The sequence below is a fragment of the Dreissena polymorpha genome, chromosome 3, assembly GCF_020536995.1.
Source record: "Dreissena polymorpha isolate Duluth1 chromosome 3, UMN_Dpol_1.0, whole genome shotgun sequence".
Lineage (NCBI taxonomy): Eukaryota > Metazoa > Mollusca > Bivalvia > Myida > Dreissenidae > Dreissena > Dreissena polymorpha.
The window spans coordinates 47,629,652-47,657,337 of NC_068357.1; the positions used below are offsets into that span (position 1 = coordinate 47,629,652).

General features: G+C 35.6%; 1 protein-coding gene across 1 annotated transcript; it reads left to right on the plus strand.

Moving 5' to 3' along the window:
* Window positions 1–3,854: 3,854 nt before the first annotated feature.
* Window positions 3,855–9,794, plus strand: LOC127872194 (zinc finger protein 567-like). The gene is made up of 5 exons (XM_052415524.1): window positions 3,855–3,867; window positions 4,861–4,995; window positions 6,090–6,259; window positions 7,745–7,979; window positions 9,556–9,794. The coding sequence occupies exons 1-5, from the start codon at window positions 3,855–3,857 to the stop codon at window positions 9,792–9,794; spliced, it is 792 nt and encodes a 263-aa protein (XP_052271484.1).
* Window positions 9,795–27,686: the final 17,892 nt, after the last annotated feature.

Consider the following 27,686-nt stretch of genomic DNA (forward strand, 5'->3'; position numbering starts at 1 on the left):
CAGCACTTTGGGGTTTTGGTATATAATCCCAACCCTTAACCATATTGTATATACTTTATAATTTTTCCATGTTTAACGTCTACATAATTTTGAAGGCCTTTGCAAACAGTTTGGATCCAGATGAGACGCCACAGAATGTGGCGTCTCATCAGGATCCAAACTGTTTGCTATTCTGATAGTATTCTTAGAAAAAAATCGAAGAAAACGCTAATTTAAGAAAACCAGCTGACAACATTTTAGCAGACGACAAATTTCAAGGGTCAAACAAGTAAAAAAGCCTGTCAGCTTAAGTATGTGAAATATGGGATGACATGAGTCTACAATACAACACTTATCATCGTATGTTGACATACAGTTCTATTTGCTCATTTCAGACTTCATGGGAACTAACCAGACCTTTATCGACAAGAGCAGCACACACGCTTTGATTACTTATTGCAGGCATGCCTACGCCTGCCCGTATTGTCAGAAAAACTTCAAATGCAAACTTCACATGGAAAACCATATTTGCATTCACACGGGAGAAAAACCATTCAAGTGTCGAATGTGCGGAAAAACCTTCAATGTGTAGGGAAATTTGAAGGCGCACATGGTTAGGCATGTTAGCAGTGAGCAGATAATGTGATACAGTGTTGTCTTGTGAGCCGTTATTCGGCCTCATTCACAATGTGATACAGTGTTGTCTTGTGAGCCGTTATTCGGCCTTATTCACAATGTCTTGATACAGTGTTGTCTTGTGAGCCGTTATTCGGCCTTATTCACAATGTGATACAGTGCTGTCTTGTGAGCCGTTATTCGGCCTTATTCACAATGTGATACAGTGTTGTCTTGTGAGCCGTTATTCGGCCTCATTCACAATGTGATACAGTGTTGTCTTGTTAGCCGTTATTCGGCCTCATTCACAATGTGATACAGTGTTGTCTTGTGAGCCGTTATTCGGCCTCATTCACAATGTGATACTGTGTTGTCTTGTGAGCCGTTATTCGGCCTCATTCACAATGTGATACAGTGTTGTCTTGTAAGCCGTTATTCGGCCTCATTCACAATGTCTAAAAGTATATTGTGATACAGTGTTGTCTTGTGAGCCGTTATTCGGCCTCATTCACAATGTCTTGATACAGTGTTGTCTTGTGAGCCGTTATTCGGCCTAATTCACAATGTGATACAGTGTTGTCTTGTGAGCCGTTATTCGACCTCATTCACAATGTCTAAAAGTATATTGTGATACAGTGTTGGCTTGTGAGCCGTTATTCGGCCTCATTCACAATGTGATACAGTGTTGTCTTGTGAGCCGTTATTCGGCCTCATTCACAATGTCTTGATACAGTGTTGTCTTGTGAGCCGTTATTCGGCCTCATTCACAATGTGATACAGTGTCGTCTTGTGAGCCGTTATTCGGCCTCATTCACAATGTGATACAGTGTTGTCTTGTGAGCCGTTATTCGGCCTCATTCACAATGTGATACAGTGTTGTCTTGTGAGCCGTTATTCGGCCTCATTCACAATGTGATACAGTGTTGTCTTGTGAGCCGTTATTCGGCCTTATTTACAATGTGATACAGTGTTGTCTTGTGAGCCGTTATTCGGCCTTATTCACAATGTGATACAGTGTTGTCTTGTGAGCCGTTATTCGGCCTCATTCACAATGTGATACAGTGCTGTCTTGTGAGCCGTTATTCGGCCTTATTCACAATGTGATACAGTGTTGTCTTGTGAGCCGTTATTCGGCCTTATTCACAATGTCTTGATACAGTGTTGTCTTGTGAGCCGTTATTCGGCCTCATTCACAATGTGATACAGTTTTGTCTTGTGAGCCGTTATTCGGCCTTATTCACAATGTGATACAGTGCTGTCTTGTGAGCCGTTATTCGGCCTTATTCACAATGTGATACAGTGTTGTCTTGTGAGCCGTTATTCGGCCTTATTCACAATGTGATAAGTGCTGTCTTGTGAGCCGTTATTCGGCCTCATTCACAATGTCTAAAAGTATATTTTTCCCAAAGGACTGACTAAAATTCCCAAATTGAAGGGTTAAGAAAAAAAATTGTGAATAAAATGCAACATTTAGTTAATTTCCCTATGCATTTTATTGTCTAACCTTAGTAAACATGATATTAAAAGCACTTTTTAATTTAAATGTATTTGATTGCCAAAAAACAACAACAGCACTTTCCCAAAATAAATTAAAATGACGTTATTTTTCCCAATCCAAAGGACTTCTCTCCCTTACCCAAAATGCTGTGATAAATTTATGTGACTTCAACTGTTATTCTGTGTGGCAATGAGTGTTTTTTTAGAAGTTTCTATAAATACTACTAGTTTTGCAACATGAAAGTTTGCTTGTAATAAGTCACTAGGCTGCAAGCTGAGGTCTCGAGTGTGAGACGACTCTTGTTTGCTATTTGATCATTTGCTTGTCATTTTATTTGTGACTTATGCGATGTTAGGAGCTAGGTATATGGCATAGAAGCCTCCTTTCAAAACTTTAAACTTAATTTGATATTTTTATAACTACATGTATAAATAAAAAGCTTTCTGGTTTTACATAATAACTTCAGGGCAAATTTATCTATTTGAATAAAATGAATCTGCAGTATACATGTCTTTTAGGTTTTGGAATAAAATCCCTTTCCTGAAACATACTGTAAAATTTACTTTATGAGCATCACTCTAGAAAAACGTTGTTTAATACATGTGCATAAAGTGTAATCCCAGATAATCCTGTGCAATCTACATAGGCTAATCAGTGACAACACTCTCCGCCTAAAATTGATTTAAAAACAAAGAGACTTCCTTTAAACGAAAAATTCCATAAAAGCGGAAAGTGTTGTCCCTGATTAGCCTATGCAGACTGAACAGGCTTATCTGGGATGACAACGCTAATGCATTAAGCCCAGTGGTCCAAGAACGAGGCTCATATCATTTTCCCTTGATTAATGTGTTCTTAAAAAAATTCAGTCCCCGAACACGTAATAAAGACTGGTAGGCATAACATGAGATGACAATACAACACTTATCATATTACAAAACTTACAGTTCTATTTGCTCATTTCAGACTCCATGCGATCTAACCAGACCTCTATCGACAATAGCAGCAGGAAAACTTTTGAACACTTGTTATTTCTTTATATAAAAACTTGATTTCCTGATTTTTTTTGCATTTAAAAATCAGATTTTTACATGGTTCTATTTGCTTATTTTAGATTTCACTAACCGGACCTTTATCGACAAGAGCAGAATAAACACTTTGACTCCTTACCGCCCGCACGCCTGCCCATATTGTCAGAAAACCTTCCAATTCAAACTGCACCTGGAAAACCACATTCGAATACACACGGGGGAAAAGCCATTCAAGTGCTCTACATGCGGGAAAAGCTTCAACGTGAAGGGAAACTTGACATAATGCTCGTGCGTAAAGTGTCTCCTAGATTAGCCTGTGCAGTCCGCACAGGCTAATCAGGGACGATACTTTCCGCTTAAACTGAATTTTCGCTAAGAGACATCATTTTAACGAAAAATTTCATAAAAGCGGAAATTGTTGTCCCTGATTAGCATGTTCACAGGCTTATCTGGGACGACAATTTACGCACAAGCAATATGCCCAGTTTTCTCAGAACACGACACAAATGAGGATGCGGTGGCATATTGGATATGTGGATGTGGTGTTCCCCTAGCAGGTTTGATCCCCTCTGTGCGAGCGTTCCTTTGATCTCAACACCATGTACTGGTTCTACCCTAGAAACTGACTCGAGAGCATTTCAATAAGCCTAAGGCCTTCGGCGCAATCGAGCTAAAATAAATAGGTTTTAACTAATTGGTGAAGTGACTTGGATGTGATGATGTGCTCTAGAGAAATGCCTGTGCGAAGTAACATTACTGTAAAATCATTATTATTCATGGGACATTAATTTTAATTGATTTCTTGTTTTGAACCATCCACAAATTTAATACGAACATGTCAAAAAATGACTGACGCAAATGCTTGTCCACAAAAGAGTCATTTTTCTAAAAAAACATGAATTTCATTTCGACGAATATATATATGATTTAACAGTTTTTTTGTAATATTTGGTCTTTTCATAGTTGTAAGCAATCACTTTGTTTGGAACTTAAAATCCTCTTCGAGAAATCATTTTGTTTTGCAATTTAATGTTTTTCTTTGTTAGATGCACTTATGGATTTTGTTTGAACTTACGCAGTGTTAGAAGCTAGATATAAGGCATTGAAGCAACTTTTTAAAATGGTTAACTTAACAAGAATTATTTATAACATTAAAAAAAGCCTTCTGGCTTAACAAAATAACTTAAGGGTAAATTTATGTTTTTTAATAAAAGCATTCTGCAGTATACATGTCTGGAGTTTTGGTATTGAATCCCTCCTCTATACCATATCGTAAAATTTACTATACGAGCATCACTTTAGGAAAACGTGGCTTAATGCATGTACGCAAGTGTCATCCAAGATTAGCCTGTGCAGTCTACACAAGCTTATCAGTGAAGACACTTTTTGCAGAAAATGGATTTTTTCTTAAAAGAGACCTTCTTTAAATAAAATTTTCCATAAATGTGGAAATTGTTGTCCCTGATTAGCCAGTGCAGACTCCACATGCTAGTCTGGAATGACACTACGCTCATGCATTAAGCCCAGTGTTCCAAGAACGAGGCTGATATTATTTTTGCTTGTTTAATGTGAACATAAAAGTGTTCAATCGCCAAACAGGTATTAAAAGCCGGTTAGCGCAGGTATGTAACGTGTAACATAATATGAGGCTACAAAACAACACTTATTATCTATTGCAGACTTGCAGTTCTATTTGCTCATCATATAATGCAGACTTACATTTCTATTTGCTCATTTCAGGCTTCATGCGATCCAACCAGACCTCTATCAACAAGAGCTGCCAGAACACTTCGGAACACTTTCCTTACCCTCAGCACAGTTGTCCATATTGTCACAAAATCTTCCTACGTAAACTCCACCTGGAAAACCATGTTCGTACGCACACAGGAGACAGACCATACAAGTGTCCTGTGTGCGAGGAAAGCTTCAATGTGAAGGGAAACTTAAAGTCACATATGGTGACCCACATTGTCAATAAATGAAGTGAACTTCGCTATGAGAAAAAGGGGCCTAATGCATGTGTGTAAAGTGTCATCCCAGAATAGCCTTTGCAGTTCACTTTTATGGTAATTTTTCTTTAAGGGAAGTCTTTTTTTAGCAAAAATCGAGTTGTGGTCCAAAGTGTTGTCCCTGATAAGCCTGTGTGGACTGCACAGGCAACTTGGAAGATTCTTTTCACACATGCATTAAGCCTTATTTTTCCAGAATATGACTCGTGAAGTGACTTGGAAGTTGGATGTGATGATGTGCTCTAGAGATGTGCCTGTATGAAGTCAAATTATTTTGAAACTGGAACTTGGTTTTTTTATGGTTGTGAGCAGTGACTTTGTTCGGAACTTGAAATCCGCTTTGAGTGATCATTCTGATTTTTAATTTAAGGGTTTTCTGTTTTAAAAGGCACTATGTTTTTACGGATTTCCTTGCAATTAACATTTTATATGGAACTTTAGTTATTATGATTTGACTGGAGGAAATGCCCTTCTCTGCCAATAAGTAAATAAATACACTTATTATAATGTGAAAATCTTGCTTGTTGCTCTTGACCTTTAAAGAACACAAATATTTATCTTAATTAATTGCTTTAAACTAAACGTTTTCTTTTGGATGGGAAGTTCAATTAGAACTATACAGAGGATAGTTACCTATCATCAGTAAAGCTGGTTGGCACAGGTACTTTGAGCGACACATTAAATGTAGAGTTACACTCCTTCAATAATATCTTAATACGACTTAAGTACTATAAAATCATATATATTCGGCAGCATAATATTTAGTGGTTATTCAAAAAATCATTTTTTCAAGGACAGTTACGTTAATGGATTTCTGATTTTGGATAAGAAAGCCATTTGCGTAGCACCTATCTGATGTGTTTGTATTGAAGATGTTGATGGGTCAACCCATCAAAAACAACAAAAATTAATGTCCTATGAATAATAGTGATTTTACCGTATTTTTGCATTTTTTTTCAGACTCTGGGCAACTTCTTAAAAGCCCTAGTTTTGACCAGAGCGGAATGGACAACACCCTGGACAAGAACCGCCAACACTGCTGTCCATATTGCTCGAAAGGTTTCAATCGCAAACTTCACCTTGAGAACCACATTCGAACGCACACGGGGGACAAACGGTTCCAATGTCGGGTGTGTCAGTAGAGCTTTAGCGTGAAGGGAAGTTTAAAGTCACACATGGTGACCCATATTGGGGGTCGTTAAGTGGATGATGGGACTTGGATAGTTAACCCTGCTGACATTTAGTTTTAGAGTAGTAAAATTCACGATTCCACTCGGATAGTTAATGCGCTGAACTTAAGATTTAGAGACACGCTAGAAAGTGGAGTCAAATTGTGCACATTGATGCATATGAACTCACTTTTTTTGGAAGTTATGCATTTTCTTGTGATTGGTAGGTATAAGTGACATAAAGCTATTTAGCTTGTTTCATATATATTCATAACCTTAAGCGTCTTATATATAACTTCAGCTGTTAATGTTCTTTGTCACTTTCATGTTTTCTCATTCCTCAGTTAAATGTTACTTTGTTAATTAATATTGCATTGGACACAAAGTATTCCTGTACATGTAAATGTTCACCATTTAAATATATGTACATCGTTCATTATACTAATGAGTCTCTGATGAAGTCATGTATTTGCGACTTTTGTAACACTACATTAAAAGTTCTCAAACAATTCCAATTTGTCTTTTCAGAATTTCCGTTAATTGTATTTTATCTACTGGTAGTGTGTATTACTATATGTGGCGTCACAGGGTATTCACTACAACATATATAACTCTTTCAGTGCTGGAACCGAATTTTGAAGGCCTTTGCAAACAGTTTGGATCCAGATGAGACGCCACAGAACGTGGCGTCTCATCAGGATCCAAACTGTTTGCTATTCTGATAGTGGTCTTTGAAAAAAGTGAAGAAAATTATGATTTTAGAAATTCAGCAGACGACATTTTAGCAGACGACAAATTTCCCAGCATGCAAAGGATTAATGCAAGTCATAAGACAAAGATGATATCTGTGTATAAACTAACATGATCAGATTCTGGTGTCACATATAACATGTTCTTACCATTCCTATGCTGGGATATTTGTCGTCTGCTAAAATGTCGTCTGCTGAATTTATAAAATTAACATTTTCTTCGATTTTTTTTCCTAAGACCACTGTCAGAAGAGCAAACAGTTTGGATCCTAATGAGACGCCACGTTCTGTGGAGTCTCATTTGGATCCAAACTGTTTGCAAAGGCCTTAATAATCCGGTTCCAGCCCTCAAAGGGCTAAATTAATGTATACCAAGTGAAACTCTAGCTACACCAGCAAGAGACAACCAGTTTTATGGCATGGTGACCTTTATTTATTGCAAGGAACCAATCTCAAACAAAGACACAAAACACATGTAACGGATATAGGTATTTTTCTTATGAAGTAATTAATTTTTCTGCATGCGACAACATTGCTCTGCTGGGATCGTTCATTAGATATTCTAAAAAAGACACCAAGTACTGGTTCCGCTCAGGCAAAGGACTCTAGAGCGTTTCAATAAGCCAAAGTCTTATACAAATGTTTAAATAAAAAGCTTTAAACTAAGAAAAATCTTATTGGCCTGTTCTTTTTGAAGCAATCGCAGAGAGTCGGACAAACACCGAGCCCGAGGGTAGAGGAGACCACATGTACTCGAGCAGTTCAGCCAGGAAGTTCCAGTGCCATTTCTGCGATAAAGGATTTCATCGGAAACTGTTTCTGGACAATCACATATGAACCCCCAACTGGAGAAAAACCGTTCATTTTCCGCATCTGTGGCAAGAGTTTCGGTGTGAAATGCAGTCTGAGCAGGCACATGCTCGTTCATGCTGGTGATGCGCTAGACCTTTGAGCGCTGAAACCGGATTTTGAAGGCCTTTGCAAACAGTTTGGATCCAGATGAGATGCCACAAAACGTGGTATCTCATCAGGATCCAAACTGTTTGCTATTCTGAAAGTATTCTTTAAAAAAATTGAAGAAAATGCTAATTTTAGAAATTCAGCAGACGACATTTTGGCAGACGACAAATTACCCAGCATGCAAAGGGCTAGACTTGTTCAGTTGTCCACAAGGATCTGACAGTCCTCCAAAATGATCTGTTCAACAGGCTGTAAACCTGTTATATTATTATTATATTATAGAAGTTTTCTTATTTACGCAGTGCTCCAGCTAGGCCTAAATAGAGGGCACAGCACCCTGCCGCCTTAAGGTCCCACCCTGTCCCCTCGGACACCCGCAATACCCTTTTTTGTTTTGATCACATTGTTGTGCAGAAAATTGTATTAGTAGTTACAATGAATTATCTTAATCTACACCGTGAAACTAGTTTTATTAATTATAGAAACATGTTTTCAATGAAAATAAATGCAGTATGCAGTATGTAATTTATTGAAAATATGCCACGGGGGTAATAGAAGCATGTGTGATCTAGTGCTCTTTTTACAAAAGAACACCCTGTCTTTTTCAAATCATAGCTGGAGCACTGTTATGGTGTACTGAATTGTTTCTGTGAAAAATCACTGTTATTAAGTTCGAATTGTAACTGTAGGAAAAACTGTTACATTTTGATGAAAACTATCAGGACAAATATTTCACATGTATTCTTTATATTTTATATTTTGTTTTTCATGAAATAGTGCAAATAAACTATATTGATCCATGCATCGATTTTCATTTTTAATTGAACATAAAAATATAGTGTGTGGTCTGCAATTATATGTTAACATGTATCATATATACATGGAAACACATGTGTACATGAGGCAAGGGAAGTACTTGTTTCAGTTTTGAGTTATTTTAGTGTAAATATAAGATTAGCTTTTGAATATAAAAAACTGTGTTTTAATCAGCATCTGAAAAAAAAAATCTCTATGTCAAACTTTAATATTTCTTAGTCAATATTTAATATCTCTAATTCATTGGGAGACTTGGCGGACATCATATCAATTACACCTATGTTATATAAATCCGAGCCTCGGTCTGCGAAAATGGGGTTTTAAGCATGTGCGTAAAGTGTCGTCAATGTTTGCTATCATTGAATTTTATGTCTTAACCCTTTGAGCGCTGGAACCGGATTTTGAAGGCCTTTGCAAACAGTTTGGATCCAGATGAGACGCCACATAACGTGGCGTCTCATCAGGATCCAAACTGTTTGCTATTCTGATAGTATTCTTTGGAAAAAAAATCAAAGAAAATGCTAATTTTAGAAATTTAGCAGACAACATTTATAGCAGACGACAAATTTCCCAGCATGCAAATGGTTAATTAAGGATGTCTGTTCTAAACTAAAATCTAGTCTAGGCAGAAAGTGTCGTCCCTGATAAGTCTGTGTGGCTTTTGAAACACATGCATTAAGCCCTGTTTTCCCATAGCGAGACTCAAATCATTTTAATGTTTGTTATTTGCAGGTTTTGGGAGGACCATGGTCATCTTGGACCCCACGTACAGTCAAAACCAAAGGCACCAGTGCGAGATCTGTCAAAAGTATTTTCCGCGCAGGCTAGCCCTGGAGAACCACCTGCGCACGCTCACTGGCGACCAACCCTTTGCGTGCCCCATGTGTGCCAAGCGCTTTGCCGTGAAGGGAAATCTGAAACGCCACATGGTTACACACTACATGGACAATTCACTGCCTAACAGTTCTTAGATTTGTTCTTATTGATTGTATGTGTTAAACGATTGGCTGAAATCTTGTCATTATAAGTTTCAAAATTTAGTTATAATTGTCTTCTATTGATGATGGTGACACTCTTCCTGGGCTCTTCACCAAATAACAGCCATTAGTTATTTCCTGTGAAAAAACAACATTTTACGATCGCGTAATATGTGTTTAATTCCCTAACCTCACAATGTATAACGTGAACCATGTATGACGCCCACCAGATTTTTAAATGCCAAACTGCAGGAAAACAAATTCTATTAAAGACAATTAGTTTTTATGTATAACATAAAGCCACTTTTAGAAATTGAAAGTTGGAGGTATAAAACAGCACCTAATACATGGTAAGGTGAATTAGCTTAAATCTTATTATAAATTTCAAATTGAAAGTGTTTAAAGGTATTACATGTATCTTCTTATTATGATACTTTTTCTAATTGATCATTTCCAATTCTGAAACAATTTTTTTCTTGCTCGTTTTGCAACAGAACTTTTTTCAAATAAGGAAAATTATTGAACATTATTAAAAATGTTTTTATGCAAAAGATTATGTCTTTAAGAGGGACAATGGTAGATGACATGATGTTGAAAAGGAAAATATCACTAAAAACTCATGTTATATGTGTAAAATATACCATTATTGACTTTAAACTTCAGTGCACATTCTAGATTATAATAGACTGATGTTTTTGGTCTACGGACCCTGCAGAAAATAAAGTTAAAAAAAACCCTGTAGTTTTCAACTTTTTACATTAAACCTTTTAGCGCTGGAACCGAATTTTAAAGGCCTTTGCAAACAATTTGGATCCAGATGAGACGCCACAGAACGTGGCGTCTCATCTGGATCCAAACTGTTTGCTATTCTGATGGTATTCTTTGAAATAAAGTGAAGGAAATGATGATTTTAGAAATTCAGCAGACGACATTTTAGCAGACGACAAATTTCCCAGCATGCAAAGGGTTAAGCATTATGATAGTGGCGAAGATCTTTAATGGATATATCAGAAAATTGGTAAAAGCACTTGTGTCTGAATGAGTTATAAGTACTTGTATGAAGTATATAGTATAGCTTTTGTTACATTGAGAAGATTGTCAGCGTTTAAGTGGTAGGGTGGAGCCGGGGAGGTTAGAATATGGACATAAGAGTATTTCTGAATAGCAAAGTACTATGAGTGCATTTGTCACAGTTATATGAGACATTCCCGTTTAATATTCAAATATTATTTTGGAAAATAGTTACTGTAATAAAACCTATACACAAACATAATTTGTTTAAGTTGTTTATATCCTGTTTTGAAAATGATGTTTTGTGTGACCTGATAGTAATTTATTTTTTTCTCTAAAGTTTCAAACACGCCATATTGGACTGCAATAATACCACTCTGTAGTGATGATAAACATTTCATTATAAAAACAATTTCTTGTTACAATTTTTAACTTGAGCTAAGCGTGTTCCAAATTTATTTTATGTTACATATTATAAATTACTAAATCGAATGCAATGCATGAATGTTAACGTATGAAATGATAAAAATTAATACTTTAAATTAAAAAAAAATTCTCATGAAGCCCATTGAACATGAGATAAAGGTCTGTCAATTTCTTGATAAAGAAATTGTCAAGGTTTTCATTTCCTGACCCTTAATCTGTATTAACAGCATCAATAGGTGACATGCCAGATCCACTGTTTGGGAGCAGGAAACACCCGTGCGAAATCCGCTATAAGACGTTCTTGCGGAGACTTCATGTAGAGAATCACATGCGCGTGCACACCTGTGATCCTCCGTTCGTCTGTCCACATTGCGGGAAACGGTGCAGCCAGAAAGTCAACTTGAAGTCGCATTTTAGCAACTTGCCATAGCGTGTTTTTGTAGACCTGTGTAAGGGTGACAATAATGTGTTCTTTAAGTTATACAGCCTGGTGCCCAAAAGAGATTTAAGTTTAAATGAAGTGTACATTATGACTGTGACAGTCATAATAAACACTTCATTTAAACCTATATTCATGTAGAAAGTTATCACCAGTCAAGTCAATTGCAATAGAGAATGTCAGAAGATTCCTGAATGGATTATGGCAAGATTCGTATTGTGCTTTCATAAACTGACAGCTATGCTAGATATGACATACTTTTATTCACTTGATTGTATTTGTAGAGCAACAACGAAAAGAACAACAAGTAATCAAGCACTTTTTATACCCCGTTTCGACTTTATGATTTGCAAATAGATCTAAAGTATACTGTGTATTGTAAATTGTTGTTTTCTGAAGTTACAGAAACAAAATAAATATGGTCTCTTAAAGGGACTTGTTCACAGACTTTGGCAATGTTTAAGGTTTGTCATCAAATGCTTTAAATCGATAAATGTAAACATCAGAAATTAAGAGCTCCATTATAAAACATGAATAGAATTGAATAAAGTAAAAAAGCTTGAACCACTGACCATCCAGGCTGTAAGCAATCCAAGTATTTTTACAAAATACATCCAAAAAAAGAAGCACTCCAAATAATTCAATCTTTTTTGCATTTGTGAGACTGTATATCATTAAACTTATTTTGCTCTCTGATTTACAGTGTTCTTGTGTTTTTTTTAAATCTAGGATAACAAAATCTATTTCAAAATTCGGTAACCAAGTTTGTTTAAGTGATAAAAACACATACTTGAAATCCACTTACAATTAAAGCATTCATCATTCAAAATAAATGAGAGATAAAGGTAATAAAGTAAAACTAAAAAATCAATTAAGTTCCCATGGAGATCTATGAATGTATGCGGGGCAGGTGTTTTTTTATAGAGAAGCTTCTCAAAGTATTCTTTTATTTACTTTTAATCTGTTTTCTTTTACACCACCAAGGGATATTAGATGTATTTGTGCACAAAGGAGCACAAAAGGATCAAAAATAAAACCCCAGTAAACCTACTATTAGACCTAACTGTTTCTAATACAAATTCAGGGAAGGTAACTTACTAATGTCTTCGATTCCTTATAGAGAACGTTCTCAAAGTCATCTTGTATTGACACCTAATCTGTTTTCTTTTACAGAACAAAGGGGATGGCGAGACCCTATTTTTTGGAATATGAAAAACCAGTGTGAAATCTGCTACAAACTGTTCATACGACAACAAATCTAGAGATTCACATGAGAGTGCATACTGGAGAAAAACCGTTTGTCTGTTCATATTGTGGGAAAGGATGCAGTTAGAAAAGCAACATGAAGTCGCATTTCAAAACTTGCCATAGTGAGCTTTTGTAGATCAGTGTGACCATCCCTTTGTCTGTTTGTCTGTCCACGTTGCGGGAAACAGTGCAGTCAGAAAGTAAACTTGAAGTGGCATTGTTCAACTTGCCATAGTGTGTTTCTGGAGGCCAGAAAGTGTTTTTTAAGTGTTAATTATTACTAATTACCTTAGCATTTCCTCTTTTTAGCATACCACGGTACTTTGAACCAGAAACAAGATGCCGCATCGCAATTGCTAGCTTCATATCTGGTTCAATTGGAAGTCTGTAGTTTTTGCGCTGTTTCGTTATCCTTGGGCCCACTCGTGCGAAAATCTCATCAAACATCTCGGGTGGCATTCTCATGAAGTTGATGAATGCGGGTTGGTCCTCTCGTCGTAGTTCGACCATAAGTTGGCCATACAGACCGAACTGACGCCTCCGCTCGGGGCCCTGCCAAGCCCTGATCTACCATCTGCGCTGCCTCCGTCTCCTTGCTCTCTTTTGAGCAAGACGGTGCATGGCCAGATTAGCATCCAAAAGGCCAATTTTAGCCTGCACGAAGGTGGCTTGACACTCTAATTAAATTCGAGCGTGACACTCCATTTTACACGTCCTTCTCACAAGGCGTACCAATGTGAAATGATACTTCAGGTTTGTTCCGCCACACTTCCCGCACTTTTGTAAACGTTAGCTGCCCGTTATTATCTGTTGAGCATGCGTTTTGTGTCCGGAACGATGCTGTTTATCCGTTGCAAGTCTGGTATTAGTCCGGTAGTTGTCCGGTGGTGGACCAGGACAACCGGACATTAACGGACATGAACCGGATACGTACAGGAGGTGTAACGCACGAGTTCCGAACAAACCGTAAACTAACGTATGAAGACCGCAAATCAAACGGAGGTCATTGTCCGTTTTATCCGGTGGAAAATTTTGAACATGCTTAAAACTTTCCAACGGACGGAACGGATGTCACCGGACATCGCCGAACAAGGAGCGGATTCACCGGATATGAAACGGACATTAAACGGATAAAGAACGGACACGAACGGATAAAATGATTTTATGTCCGTTTCTCGTCCGTTACCTCGGTGTATGCACATACAACATGAAAAGTTTTGGATAATGCCCATGAGTCTGTGCAAATTCGTTCATGCGGCACACAGACACAATTATGGTGCTGCAACAAATACGAAATATCTTGTTGATTGGTGTTAATTTGTTCATAATAACTGTTCGTTGAGGTAAACAATATTTGACTTAGGGTACAATATAAAAATTATTAAATAAACTTTATAAAATATTCCTGATTCAAATGCAAATGTTGGTTAACAATTACCGGTATTTATCGCTTTCAACTGACCGATGCCAACATTTTAAACCTCATCTATATCGTTTGATATGCCTATATGAAAAAGTTTAAGTGCTATATAGGGTAATATCAAAGTCAGGTAATGTGAGTTTGCAGAGTGTTGGATGGAAGTAACAGAGCCGTTTAGAATACGTTCAACAGTAGGTTTATGTCAATTCAAAATGAGGTATCTCAGGAGAAGTGAGTGAACGTGTTCATAGATATCATCAATGCCAGCTTCAATGCATTGTTCTAATCAGTATTGATGTTAGAAGACATTTACCCTTTTTAGTAAATCAAAGCTTTTGGATAACCAGGGCTTTGAAACTTCTGAATAAGTCATAAAGTAGGTCCATGGGTCAACATGAGTTGATGTGAGATTATGGAGAATGTTCATAGATATCCATTCTGGTATCAAAGCGTTTAAGGAAGCAGTATTGATGTTATTAAGATACTGAACCTTTTGAATTAGTCACAGTCCACAATGCGGTCAATGCAAAGGTAACAATGAGACCTGGATATATGGGTATGTTGAGAGTGCTCAATTATAACATCCATGAACGTATTAAGCATTGTAGCTATGGAAGGGAATATCCGCCAGTCCATTCATGTTGCCAAATGACAATTTCATATTGCTTAATGACAATTGCATACTGCTAAATGACAATTGCATTTTGCTTTATTTTATTTGTTACAAAATAACTGCGTCTTTCTTGCGTTTTTATGCTTGTTTTCTATCAGTAAGTGAAATGTTGCGTGCATATTTCTTTTTAATGTTTACTCGATGTATGTTAATCATGCATTCTTTCGAATTAATGACAAATGAATTATTTCTGTTAAATTGCTCATGTGGCTATCTTCTTGTTGCTGAACTATTATCATTTCAACACTTACTTTTGATAGAAACTGGCATTTTTTGTAAGTTCTACTAAGCGAAATGAATAAGCACAAGGCAGCAGCTCACATGAAGTAAGCCGAATGCATTAAGACGAATGCATTAGTAATACTGAATTCATACACGGCGGAGAACCAGAGTTTTCTGTAGTTTTCGGTAGTTTTCGTAAAAGGTTAATATTTAGAACGGTGTGGTATTATACATCTACCAGATGAATTACTGTACTGCGTCGTTTCGAACGTATTTTCCACTGTTCTTATTCAGGTAAAGGTTATTTGTTTATTGTACTTGTTTATTAGGTAAATTGCATACGATTGTAATCCCCATTTCGAACGTTGAGTTGTCATTTGGTTTGTGATTAAGGTCTATTTGAAGTTAATGGGCGTAATCTTGTTTTCATTTACACGTCAAACGGCCCATATAGTATCATTATACCGAAGGTGGCTTACGATGATTAAAACGTCTAACTATTGGCTTGTCTGAATTTAACTATGTATTTCATACTTTTTTCATCGCATATCTTCGTAACGCTGTCTTTATCTAATAAAATCGTACCTAGGTTGGTAAAATTGTATCTTATTCAAATTATTCATTTTAATTGTTTTTTACTAGTTTATCCCCAATACGGCATGGAAATCCATTTACAGAGCTAATTAAAATGGAAAGCAATGTGATAAAAAAGTATGTACAGTTACCTCATTAACGAACAAAAATAATTATGTTTTCTGGAATTTAATGGTTTCTCTTTTTAATTTCAAATGTTTATATTTGTGATACTGTTTTATACTATAATCAATTTTTTTGACCATCTTACACCTATTTCTGTATATTGGGTTCGAGATGACTTTGGAAAGGTACCAGTTGACCAAAAAAACAGGAATAAGTTGACCAAAATGGGTTTGAGTTGACCACAGTACGGGTTGAACAGTTACTTAATAGGTGTCTTCATACAGACACATTTAATGAAGATTTTTCTTTTATAGACTTAAATGGTAGATCGATCTTGTTTTTCTTTGCATCTATAATGTGTAGCTCAGTGATCAAGTTAATGTTTACAGTTTGTAACTCAGGGGTCCTGGGTATGATCCTCACATGCGGTGCTGATTTTTTTCATGGGAGTGTCCTCTGGCGAGACTGCAGAGCCCTAGCCTAGTACTGGTGAAACCCAGGAAGCATAATTAAGTGTATCTTTGCCTCAATGTAAGTTAAATACACGGGCATAAACACATATGAACAAACACATCAAGATGTTAGTACATGTAGGGTAATGGGGGGGGGTGAAGATTTCCCATGAAGATGGTACTTAGATGATCAAAGCAGATCATATTTCTGTGAAAAAAGTATAGAAACTTAGATCAGCAAGTGTCATATCTGACTACGTAACAGTTATTATCTCTCTATTCTATCATTATACTACATAACGGTGACTTGTTTTTATAAATAAAAAATGATGGACATAATTTAATACAGAGCAATAACTGCGCACTTAAACCGCCTCTTGAAGACTGTGATAGTTCTTCTTAATATCAAAGCGTTTAAAGTACTCGGCGACTGATAAAGAGAATTGTTCACTTGAAACTAAGTGATGCCTTAAGCACACACACACAACTAAACAATACCACCAATTTGAGAATATATTGGAAGAACTTTGTTTTCTATGAAACCTTGGTCTGCTAAATAGTTGTTTTAGATAATACATTGTTATCACTTATAAGCTAGTATTGTAACATAGTGTAAAACAATTTAAAACAATTCCCACAAGATGATATTCATGACATATGTTATCAAAATTTATAAATGTCACTTCCCTCTAAGACAAGACATTCATGCATATAACTTTATACTCGTTATTATAATAATTATATACCACCATGTTTTTAAATCGATAAAGCTAATTGTAAATTAAAAATACTGCAAGCTTAAGCTATTGGTTTGGTCTCTTTAACATATCGATTTAAACAATCAAATAACTACTATCCGCGGATTAATGAAGGAAGTTTTGCAGATTGTATTATAGTGTTTCTATTGAGACACATGCCTGAACCATATAAAAGAACTATGAGTGTTCTCCTTAATAAGGAAGTTTTTAGGTGGCTGGTCTATTCATACTATTTAGTCTTCAAGTATAAGTAAGTGTTGTATGAAGCACATACTAAACTTAACAATACCATCATGCGACTATCTACTTTAATATTTTTGTTTCTTTTATGAAATTGATTGCCCTGTTAACGAAGATTGAAGAAGCACACTTATTATCGTAACAAATGTTTGTAACACTCAATATATGATGAAAGGTTTTTGTTTTTGCGTGACATTTATTGTTTATAAGTATGCTATCATCAAACATTTAAACGCTATTTTTTCGACCCCCCCCCCCTAGCTCTATGACAAGACAATCATTCAGAGGAATGCATACACAATTTTATTCTGATGTTTCAAAAACCTTTGTGCAAACGATTGTATACATAAATTAATAAATAATGTCGTCATAAGTTTATGTGTTACAGTGATTAATGTCTAAATCAAACACCGCTGACCTTTTTCAAAGAGATAGCCATAACAAATTGTATTTTGACATAACATATCTTATAAAACATAAGTTGGAAAATAGCCGCATTACATTCAGATAGAAATGTACACAATCAACATCTTAGCACACCAATCCAAAATTATATAGAAATGATTATATGTTTTAATTTGAAACATACAGATCATAATCACTTATATTCTAGAATAACAAAAGTCAATCATAAGTTAATATTGTCGTACGATCTTTGATAAGACGGACCCCTGAATGCAGTAGTGCAATTCACATGCATATGTTGGTTTTTAACGTATATTGCACCAGTTAATAGATTGTTTTGAAAACAATTGTATGGTCATGGTACAGTTGCATATGTCTAGTCATAAGCAGTATGTGTGGGATACACTAGCTACAGGACCAGAGGGATCATTTTGTTTTCAGATGATGTTTATGTAATGTGTGTTTCATCCTAATATTTATTTAACCAGTATGCCATGTATTACATATATTTTCTTATAAAATTGTAAAAAAAGGTTATTCAATATTTTGACACGCTTTTTCATGATGGATTACTTCTTCCACAGTCATTACAAGAAAAACAACAACAACATAATTGATCCTCGGTCTGGGAAAATGGGTCTTAATGCATGTGTGTCAAGTGTTAATCAGGGCAAATCAGTGATGAAATTTTCGCTAAATTGAATTTTTCGATAATAAAGTCTCTGACGGAAAGTGTTGTCCCTGATAAGCCTGTGCTGACGGTACAGGCTAATCTGAGAAAACATTTGGAGCACGTGCATTGAGTCCAATTTTCCCAGAGCCAGACTCAAATGTTAAAGCAATGCCCGTTAAATTAAGAAATTTATCCAATGACAAAAAAGTGGTTTGCTATTCATTGAAAATCTCATAATTATTCAAATAAAAAATGATTTATTCATTATTTACAACAAGATGCAATTATCTTTCCAAAACAACACAATTGGCATTTCATGTAAAAGCTATTCACACTAGATGATAAATTAAACTGGTATTTATGATAAACAATACCATAATAAAGAAGCACAGACATTTCTCACTATTCCTTTCATAGCAATTCATATTGAATTCAACAACAACTAGAAATGGCGCGGCAGAGGCCGACGCGTATCCCTACGCCGCATGTTTGACCCAGGGGGTACCCCAGGGTTGTTAATGGGGCCATGCATAGTTGAGATTGACCGTATTGTCATAAGATATATTCAGTATAATTTGGAAGTGAATCGGTGTAGAAATGAAGAAGTGAATGTCTTCGTTTGAACATGACATATCTTTTTTATTGCGTAAATCGATTCCGCTTAGAATGGCCTTTAAGAAAAGGTATGGTTATGGGGGTCTGTATGTGCAAATGTTGCATTTAATTTCGCTTAAAGTTGTCACTTTTACATTGAATTATAAAGGGAAACTATTAAGTATATTATGACCTCCAAGCAAAACAATATTAGGCATTTTGTAGACAGGTAAGTTTTTTACCCTATCACCGCTTTTTTACGGAGGATTCCAGAGATAGTCGATGTATCACGGTTGAAACCGGAGATTTTGATTTTGATGTTTAGAGTGATCTCCCGGCAATAGTAATTTACGCTGCAATTTGCGCTGGAATTAGGTTTTTTAGTATTGGTTCCCATTTTTGCATTGTGAACTATTTATAATGGCGGTGTATTCAAAACCGAAGACTAATTCTAAATCAGAGACGCACTAGCAATCGACTTAAGCAGTAATATAGATCCACAAAGATATTAACAGCTTGTTAAATTCAGTAGCAACATAGCCAAATGCACATAGTTAAAGAAAGAACGCCGTTAGAATAAGCATTAATACAAATTCCAAAAGTTTAACTGCAGTTGTCAATGACACACACGAAGTAAAGATATATATATATGAAGTAATTATAAACTTATCAATATGTGACAATGAGATGAAGTGTTTGCATTGCAAATGTAACTAGGCAAAATGCAACTACCATGTATCAGAAAACATGTGCTAGTAGTTAAAATGAGACTGTCATTTAACATCATGGTTGGACTGGCGGATATTCCCTTCCATATGTAGCAAGCAGTATTAATGTTATAATAAACTATGATTAACCTAATACAAACAGGCTGAATAACGTACAGGCTATGTGCTGAAACTGCCTCCCAGCATCGGTAGATGCTAGGCCTCACAAAATCAAGCCCCTTGGGAGATTGTTTTCCGGAATACATTGTAAAACTGCTGAACACATTTTAAGTTGCTTTTAATAATTATAATTAACATTTGTATTTGTGAACTTGGATGTTCTGAAGCGTTTAGTTGGTGAATTGAACGTTTCTTTGCCCTCACGATCACAAATGAAATTATTCTCGGTTTGATAAATACGGTATAGTATGGTTTATTACGTGTTATTTAGAAGAGAGATTATGGTAATGGTTTAGCGCGAATAATGCACGGGTTTTGTGTGCATGTTTTAGCGCGAAAGCGCACGAGTTTTTCGTTTTGGGGTATATATGATTTGCACATCTATTGAGTCGCCATTCGAGGGTGTATTTGACAGGCAAACGTTATGGAACAAGAAAATGAAAGGGTGATTATTCCGCCCGCCCGCCCTTAATGAGCAAATGTATGGTTAAATAATTGGTTACATTGCTTTTATGTTTATAATTTTGCAATTATAAAGTCTATATTTAGTATATTTTCAGTTCAGTTTTTAGTCCATGTGAGATGGGATCTTAACACAAACCGATTCCTTTACTGGGAAAGACGATGGGTGTATTTTCATTTAAGTCTGAAGCAGCTGAGTTTTCTTGATTATTTTGACTCATTTTTTTAGGTAATATTGTGTTTGAATGAGGTTTTTTAAGTTATGGGTGTCATGTTTTTCGAGACTCTCACTTCCTGGAGATAGTACCTCCAGCATATTTATTGAAATATTAGAATGTTTAAATTTCAGTGTTATTTTTTATTGTCTTTCGTAATGAACGTTTAATTTTAAAGACATTCTTATTGTACGATTACTTCATATTTTCATTTTGGTGTGACTGGTTAGATGTTGAAGTCGGTATAATATAGCTGTTCGTCATATGCATATATATATATCTCGGAATACTTATGATTTATCAACATTCTTTTTAGGTGCATTATGGATTTTATGGTTTGAGTGATTTGTGTGTTTTTATGTTGATGTCCGGGGTGTGTGCGGGATGCTTTTGATGTTTGTTTGTTATGTTAATTTGCGCAATGAAATTGATAATGTTTTAATTACATTTTATACTAAATAATACTTAATGTTTACAGTATTATAAAAGCTGCTTATTTGTAGATTTCTCTAAAATTAGAGGTTTCGGGAGGTGATGAAGGCACCTAGACACCGGTCTTGAGCCATGGGTCCTCATACGTCCCCCTGCCATGAAAAGAAAAAATAAGAAAACAAAAATGGCAGTAGGGTTGCGTATCCCGCTCGCGGTTTTACCTGAATCGTTTATTACTACTGATTATTGTATGGGGTGTACGTGAAGTCATATACACTTCTCTTGATTGATGGTGATGAATGAATCTTGCAGATATTAGCAGCTTCTTTGAACAAATTAATGTTTCACAATTGTTAATTTATAATATTTAAGTTAGCGTGATTGATGGGCATTGGGGGCGTCCTGTGTGCACTTTGGGCATCGGCCGGGATCAGTTTATTCAAACAGTAACTCTTTATTTGAGATATATACATGACGTCTTATTGTTATGAATAAATTTGCATTTTTTCACATGACACACATGTGCATGTGAAGAATTCATAACTACATGCCCTACAGCATTTAAATAGTATCGTTTCAGTTCTTTATACACATGAACAAAGATGTTTCACCAGTTTCCAGTCGTCTCGAGGCTCATCAATTGAGCGGTGCCGTTGAGGTCTATATCCATTGCACATACAACCCATACGGGCGTCAGAAGAATTGTTTTTTGCATTTATATGTTGAAAGTCCTGTCAAATACAAGCACTCACTCCTATTTTGTCTTTGGTTTATTATTTGTATGATAATGATAATGATGATGATATGGGTTATAAAGATGATGAGATTTTAATAGTATTTTGAGAATAGAGAATAATAAATTTACTCATAACTATGAGTAAAAAATGTTCAATGCTTATACATATTTGTAAGTCACAAAATATGTACACTGTGATACAAAAAAAAGCATTTACACATGTCGATAATAAGATATTGAAACATACAAGCTACGCCAATTAGTTGATATATAGTTACCATTGAAACATAAGTGTTTCCTGTTTTTAAGATGATTTTCTGTAAACGTTGAATACATACAAAACGGGCAATAAGGAAGTTTATGTATTCAAATCCGTATGTACGTTTCATCCTTAAGCATTTCCAAGTATTATGATTTAATATAGATATAAACTATATCTTTATTCTTAATCTGTTATTTTCCTGTTGCCTAAAATAAGGGTCCTACAGTGGAAGAGGGTTAATTGAAAAATGTATTGGCATAGTTACAACGAAAGTGCTTGTAATAGCTCTGTATATATAATGTAGCACGAGTTTCAAACTTTTTTGATGTAACTGTTGTGATAAAACTATATACAATGACATTATTTCCAGTTGTCTGTGCTATTTATATGAAAAATGCATTTCATTGAAACAAATAAATAATGTGTATATCTAGCAACTCGAAAACATTTAAGTTATTTCACACGATACATGCCGTTCATGTTTCTTATTCGTGCTTGACTATGATTTCTGCTACGAATACGTTTTTGCCAGTTCATCGCCGAGAAAGAAACACCGATATTACAAAATGTACAAATTATCATCGACAATAACGTCAGCAACCGATGTATTGTTTAAATTGTAATCTGCAACAAACACAGGTCAAGATCTTTTGAAATAGCATCAACGTACATACACTTTACTTAAAAGGCATTTATGAAATTGTTCAGAATGACGGACGATAATCATCCAACGACGCCAGGGCGGTAAAAAAGCATCAATGCTTTTTAAGCTAATTATAATACATGCGAATGCTTTTTAAAGTCACTGATACAAGTTAATGCTTGGAAATATAAAAAGACCCAAACGCCATGTCACATACCAAAAGAAGCAAATCATTGAAACAATTGGTAATCTAACAAACGTTCAGACAGATGCTAACACGTCCAATTGGAATGGATGGACGAAATCACACCCGCTTTTTTATTCCTCCATCGACAACGCTCGTAAGCACATTCAAAAGCTCGCCCGTTAATTTATTTTGAACACAGTGATTGAGTGAATGATAAAGCAATAGACTTAAGATATGTTGGACTATATTATTGATCATGGGTTGACTATCGTTCAAATAATTTAGAACAAACAGTTCATTATGCATGGATCGGGATTTTAAGACAAAATAATATTTGAGTAAAGATTTGGCCAGTATGAACACTAACACCGTGTTATAAACACTTAAATGACTGAATTAAATTGCTGAAGTGGTGATAAATTGGTATGGCCAGTGTACGGAATGGCACATAAGCGGGGTTATGTATACCCGCTTGAATTACGTCCAGAAAGGCGACTATGCATTAACTATTGAGAGGGCATACGTCAGGAAGTTCATATACCCGCCATTCGGTTTGTGTAGTTAGAGAAAAGCAGGACGATGCTATAGAAGTAAGAAATGGTGTTTGAGTACGCTAACGACTCAACAGAATGGACAGTTAGTCGACCTAACGTATTGTTCGTTATCATTTTGATGACACAAGCGTTTTTGGTTTGGATTGAAGTATAATGGTCATGGCGTGTTCCACTCGACGTTATTTGAGAGACGTGTTTAAATCTGCATTGACCATGTTTCATATATATTTTTAAAATTAAATATATAAAATGACTAGGCCGGGTACCGCCATAATTTTTCTGCTGGTCATAGAAGAACTGTTGATACTATCTTACTGAACTGAGTGGGTGATCTACGGAAATAATTGATTACAAATACTGATTGTGCATTCCGTAACTAAATAAGGAGCATATTTAACCGTCATGCATTAATATCGCTTAGTAAACGATATCATTTTTTTTTTATTAAACTGTGTACAAAACCGCGATAGTAACATGTATTAAGACAATTTAAAAGCCTCAGTTCGGTAGAATTATGTTGATGTAGGATACAGCATTTCTTCAGCTTTTTAATGGTCGCAAAACATACAAATATGCTTTAATAATAAATTTATAAACTATGTGTGTCAGTGTAAAGGGCATACATTGATTTAACTCGATGTTGGTATATTACTTTTGATCCCGGACATTGGTTCCTTCGGACTATGATTTCTATGCTAATGTTTACACTAGCGATCATTGGTTCCTACGTTATTTTGAAAACCCAGACAATTGTTCATACATTTTATTGACAGCCTGGACATGGGTTCCTTCATTCTATTGACACTCCGGATATCGGTTTCTACATTTACATCCGGGTATTAATTAGTATATTATTACTGCTCAGGACTTCGCCGGACATACGTGCGTTATATAGATATATTATATAACTCAATTTTGAATGCAGTTACTTGACAATTCAGAGCTGGTTTCTAAAACATGAGACAAATTCAACAAATGCATCTGTTGAACAAAGTTAAACTGCCAGCTCTTACAAACATGACCACTTTTTGATTTGAAATGCAAACACTTTATAATTCAGTCTATCAGTTTTCATTCTTTGAAACCTATGTCACTGACGAGCGACACAAACCCATTGTTTCACATGTGGCGGTTGCCAACAAAGCTCACCAAAAAATGCTACTGTTGGTGTATATTTACCAAGACCCAAATAAAACGCATTATGCAAGAATGTGACTTGAATGGGACTTGTTTCCCCAAATTGAAGCGCCATATGAAAGTATAGGCCAAATTTTGCTATCAAATAACTTGGTGAAAACCTTATACGGCATACCTCCCATGCTTTTACACCTAGCAATCAACAAACCAAGTGCACGGCCAGCACTTTGAGCTACAGACTGTGCAGTTTTCGTATAATTCAAGTGCTCATGGAGAAGCATGCCGAGATAAGTGTATTGATTTACAAGACGTAAAAACCAATGTCCGCATATGTCAGAATAAACGTGGGAACCACTGTCCGCATGAAAAAAATGCCCGGATACCATGACATTATCTACCGTAGATAAACTATAGTTAATCATCCCGACTTGTGAATAGTATATTCTCCCGGGCCTGTAAGTCACCTTACCAAGTATAGTTATGAACAACGTTGTATGTTGTTAACTAATTTTGTCATACGTTATAAGAACTCATAAATAAGCAAGTTCGTACTTTAGGTTTGGAAAATATTGAATGCATTGTTTACTCTTACAGTGTATTGTCGTAATAACGTGCGATAAAAGGGCCTCCATGATATTGATAACAAATGAGTTTCAAAATGTCATGTCTGCTGTAAGAACCCTTGTTATAAAACAAATATGTGAACAATGTGAGATTAAGTTTGTACACAAAAGGGTATGTTTACATTTTGCAAGGCTGTCCGGTAGACGCAGAGGTTGGTACACACGCTTCTTACTTAGGTGCAACGGGTTAAATCCCGTTCCCTGAAGCATGTGCGTTTGGTTTGTGTTCACCATACCGGGCTGGTGGAGTTTCTTACGAGTACTTTACCTTCCCACCACACTCCCTAAGGTCATGTCAAAATTGAAAATATTTCAGTAACAATTACATAGCTGGAAATTTCAGCTATGACTAAAAATCCACCCAAATATTCGATATTCTAGTATGTTAATTAGATAGGAGTGCTAGTCCGCACTAAATGCAGCTTCAGGCGCGGAAGGACTTAATTAACTTCGATAGACACACACTCATATTTACAAGTGTTCATTGTCATCAGAACAAAGAACATCTAAGCAGAGGAAGGACCTCTTTAACATCGAAATACACACTGATGATTACATCTGCCCAATTATGATTAGAATATTACATATATATAAGCACTGATTTAAAACTGCGTAGCGTTCGTTACGAATACTGCCAATGTAGTATACGTTGATTTAAGCAATAACTGGTTCATATCTTGTTAATAAATTGTGTGTTGTTAGAATACCGGTGATAATTGGCCATAGCTTGGACGTTTGCGAAGGCATCCGGAAGAGAGGACTCAACATTTCCTTAATTTAATTCGCGAGGTGCTTCCCTTCTTTCCGTAAGTAATTTTCGAACTTATTTATCCTCTCTTTCTCTTTTGTTTTGTTCTTTTCCATTTTCTTTAGAAACAACCGACAACATTGTGATTGTCATAATTAAGTTAAATATACCTAGATGCATATGTTTGCATGTAGTTTGATTACATTAATCTGGTGCGTGATAACTATTTAACTCTTTCAGTGCGGAAACCGAATTTTGAAAGCCTTTGCAAACAGTTTGGATCCAGATGAGACGCCACAGAACGTGGCGTCTCATCAGGATCCAAACTGTTTGCTATTCTGATAGTATTCTTTGAAAAAAAAATCGAAGACAGTGCTTATTTTAGTAATTCAGCAGATGACATTTTAGCAGACGACAAATTTCCCAGCATGCAAAGGGTTACGTCATTTGTAGATCGCTCGTTGTTCATTCGTATATCACGATATGGAAGTCAAAATAACACTCAATGAGAGGGGTTTCTTATCTAGTTAATAAATAAGTTAATAAATGCATTTAGAACTACTCAAGAATGGTTATTCTTACATAAAAAAGAGAAATGTTAACTTTATTTGGAACATATATAAATGTTATGTTTAGAAATACGCATTTATTGTGAAACTTAGCATAGGAATGTATGATATACATAACGTCATATTATTTCCGTTGTAAATATGTACAAATGTTATCGCATACGCATGACAAAACGTGCGTTTATTTGTATATCTTAATTGAAAATTAAAAAACAATGTTTCATTTACAAGATTTAGCCGCATTAATTCATATTTAAATACAAATGACGAGTTTATGACTACACTTGGCGAAATTATTGTACAACAACTTTACAGTGAACAAAAAACAAATAGAAAAGCTTTAACAAAACACAAACACTCAAAAGCGTCGTTGATGATAGATGTATTAAATCTGCTTATGGGTTCACAGAAAGTTAAATTAATAGTAAAACGGTATATTTTTATTACGGCGAGAGGGAACCTTTTCTGGAACTATCGGACGGACTACCGGAAACGAAATATTCACCAACACAAAGCGACAAAACCATCTTATTCTCGCTGTTTAAAATTTTCAGTAAATGCAATCATTTTTTTCGGAACGGCAACGAAAAACACAAACTTGCTTAATTTTCAATTTGTGCAATATAGATAATGTTCAGATCTACAGAGTTTCATGAATCATAACACACCACTTTTTTAAGTTTGTGATAGTAGAATGGATTTATAGATTTTGTTAATTCGTCTTGAAACGAATCATGACTGAGATGATGCAATTGTTTGCAAAGTATTTATGCGCATGGCGTTCATTTATAAAACATTGTAAAAGGGTAATAGGGATCGAAAATATTAGGTAGCAATTTCCCCAAAATAATCGTGGCAATTGAATGCAACAACGCGATGCTATAATACAAAAAGTATATCATTTAATACACGACAGAATGTGGTACAAAAGTAGACGGGAAGGGTGATATTATAAATGACACTGCCTCAAAGGATGGTCCCGGTTAAATTGTTTATAGTGATGACGAGACCTTTAGTGCAAAGAATTAATCCGTAAGTACGTCGACAGAACAACAAATAATCTGCAATTTGATGTTTACATCAATGTCAACTGTGAAGTCGCGTCTCATTTTATCACGCCATTGTTGGGAAGAGTTATTTGAGTAAAATATTGTAAACCAGATATGAATAG

Excerpts from the sequence above, each read along its gene's own strand:
- LOC127872194 (XM_052415524.1), top strand. Across the intron at positions 4,996-6,089 it reads CCACCTGGAAAACCATGTTC|ACTCTGGGCAACTTCTTAAA; the intron begins GTACGCACACAG and ends ATTTTTTTTCAG. Across the intron at positions 7,980-9,555 it reads GCACATGCTCGTTCATGCTG|GTTTTGGGAGGACCATGGTC; the intron begins GTGATGCGCTAG and ends TGTTATTTGCAG.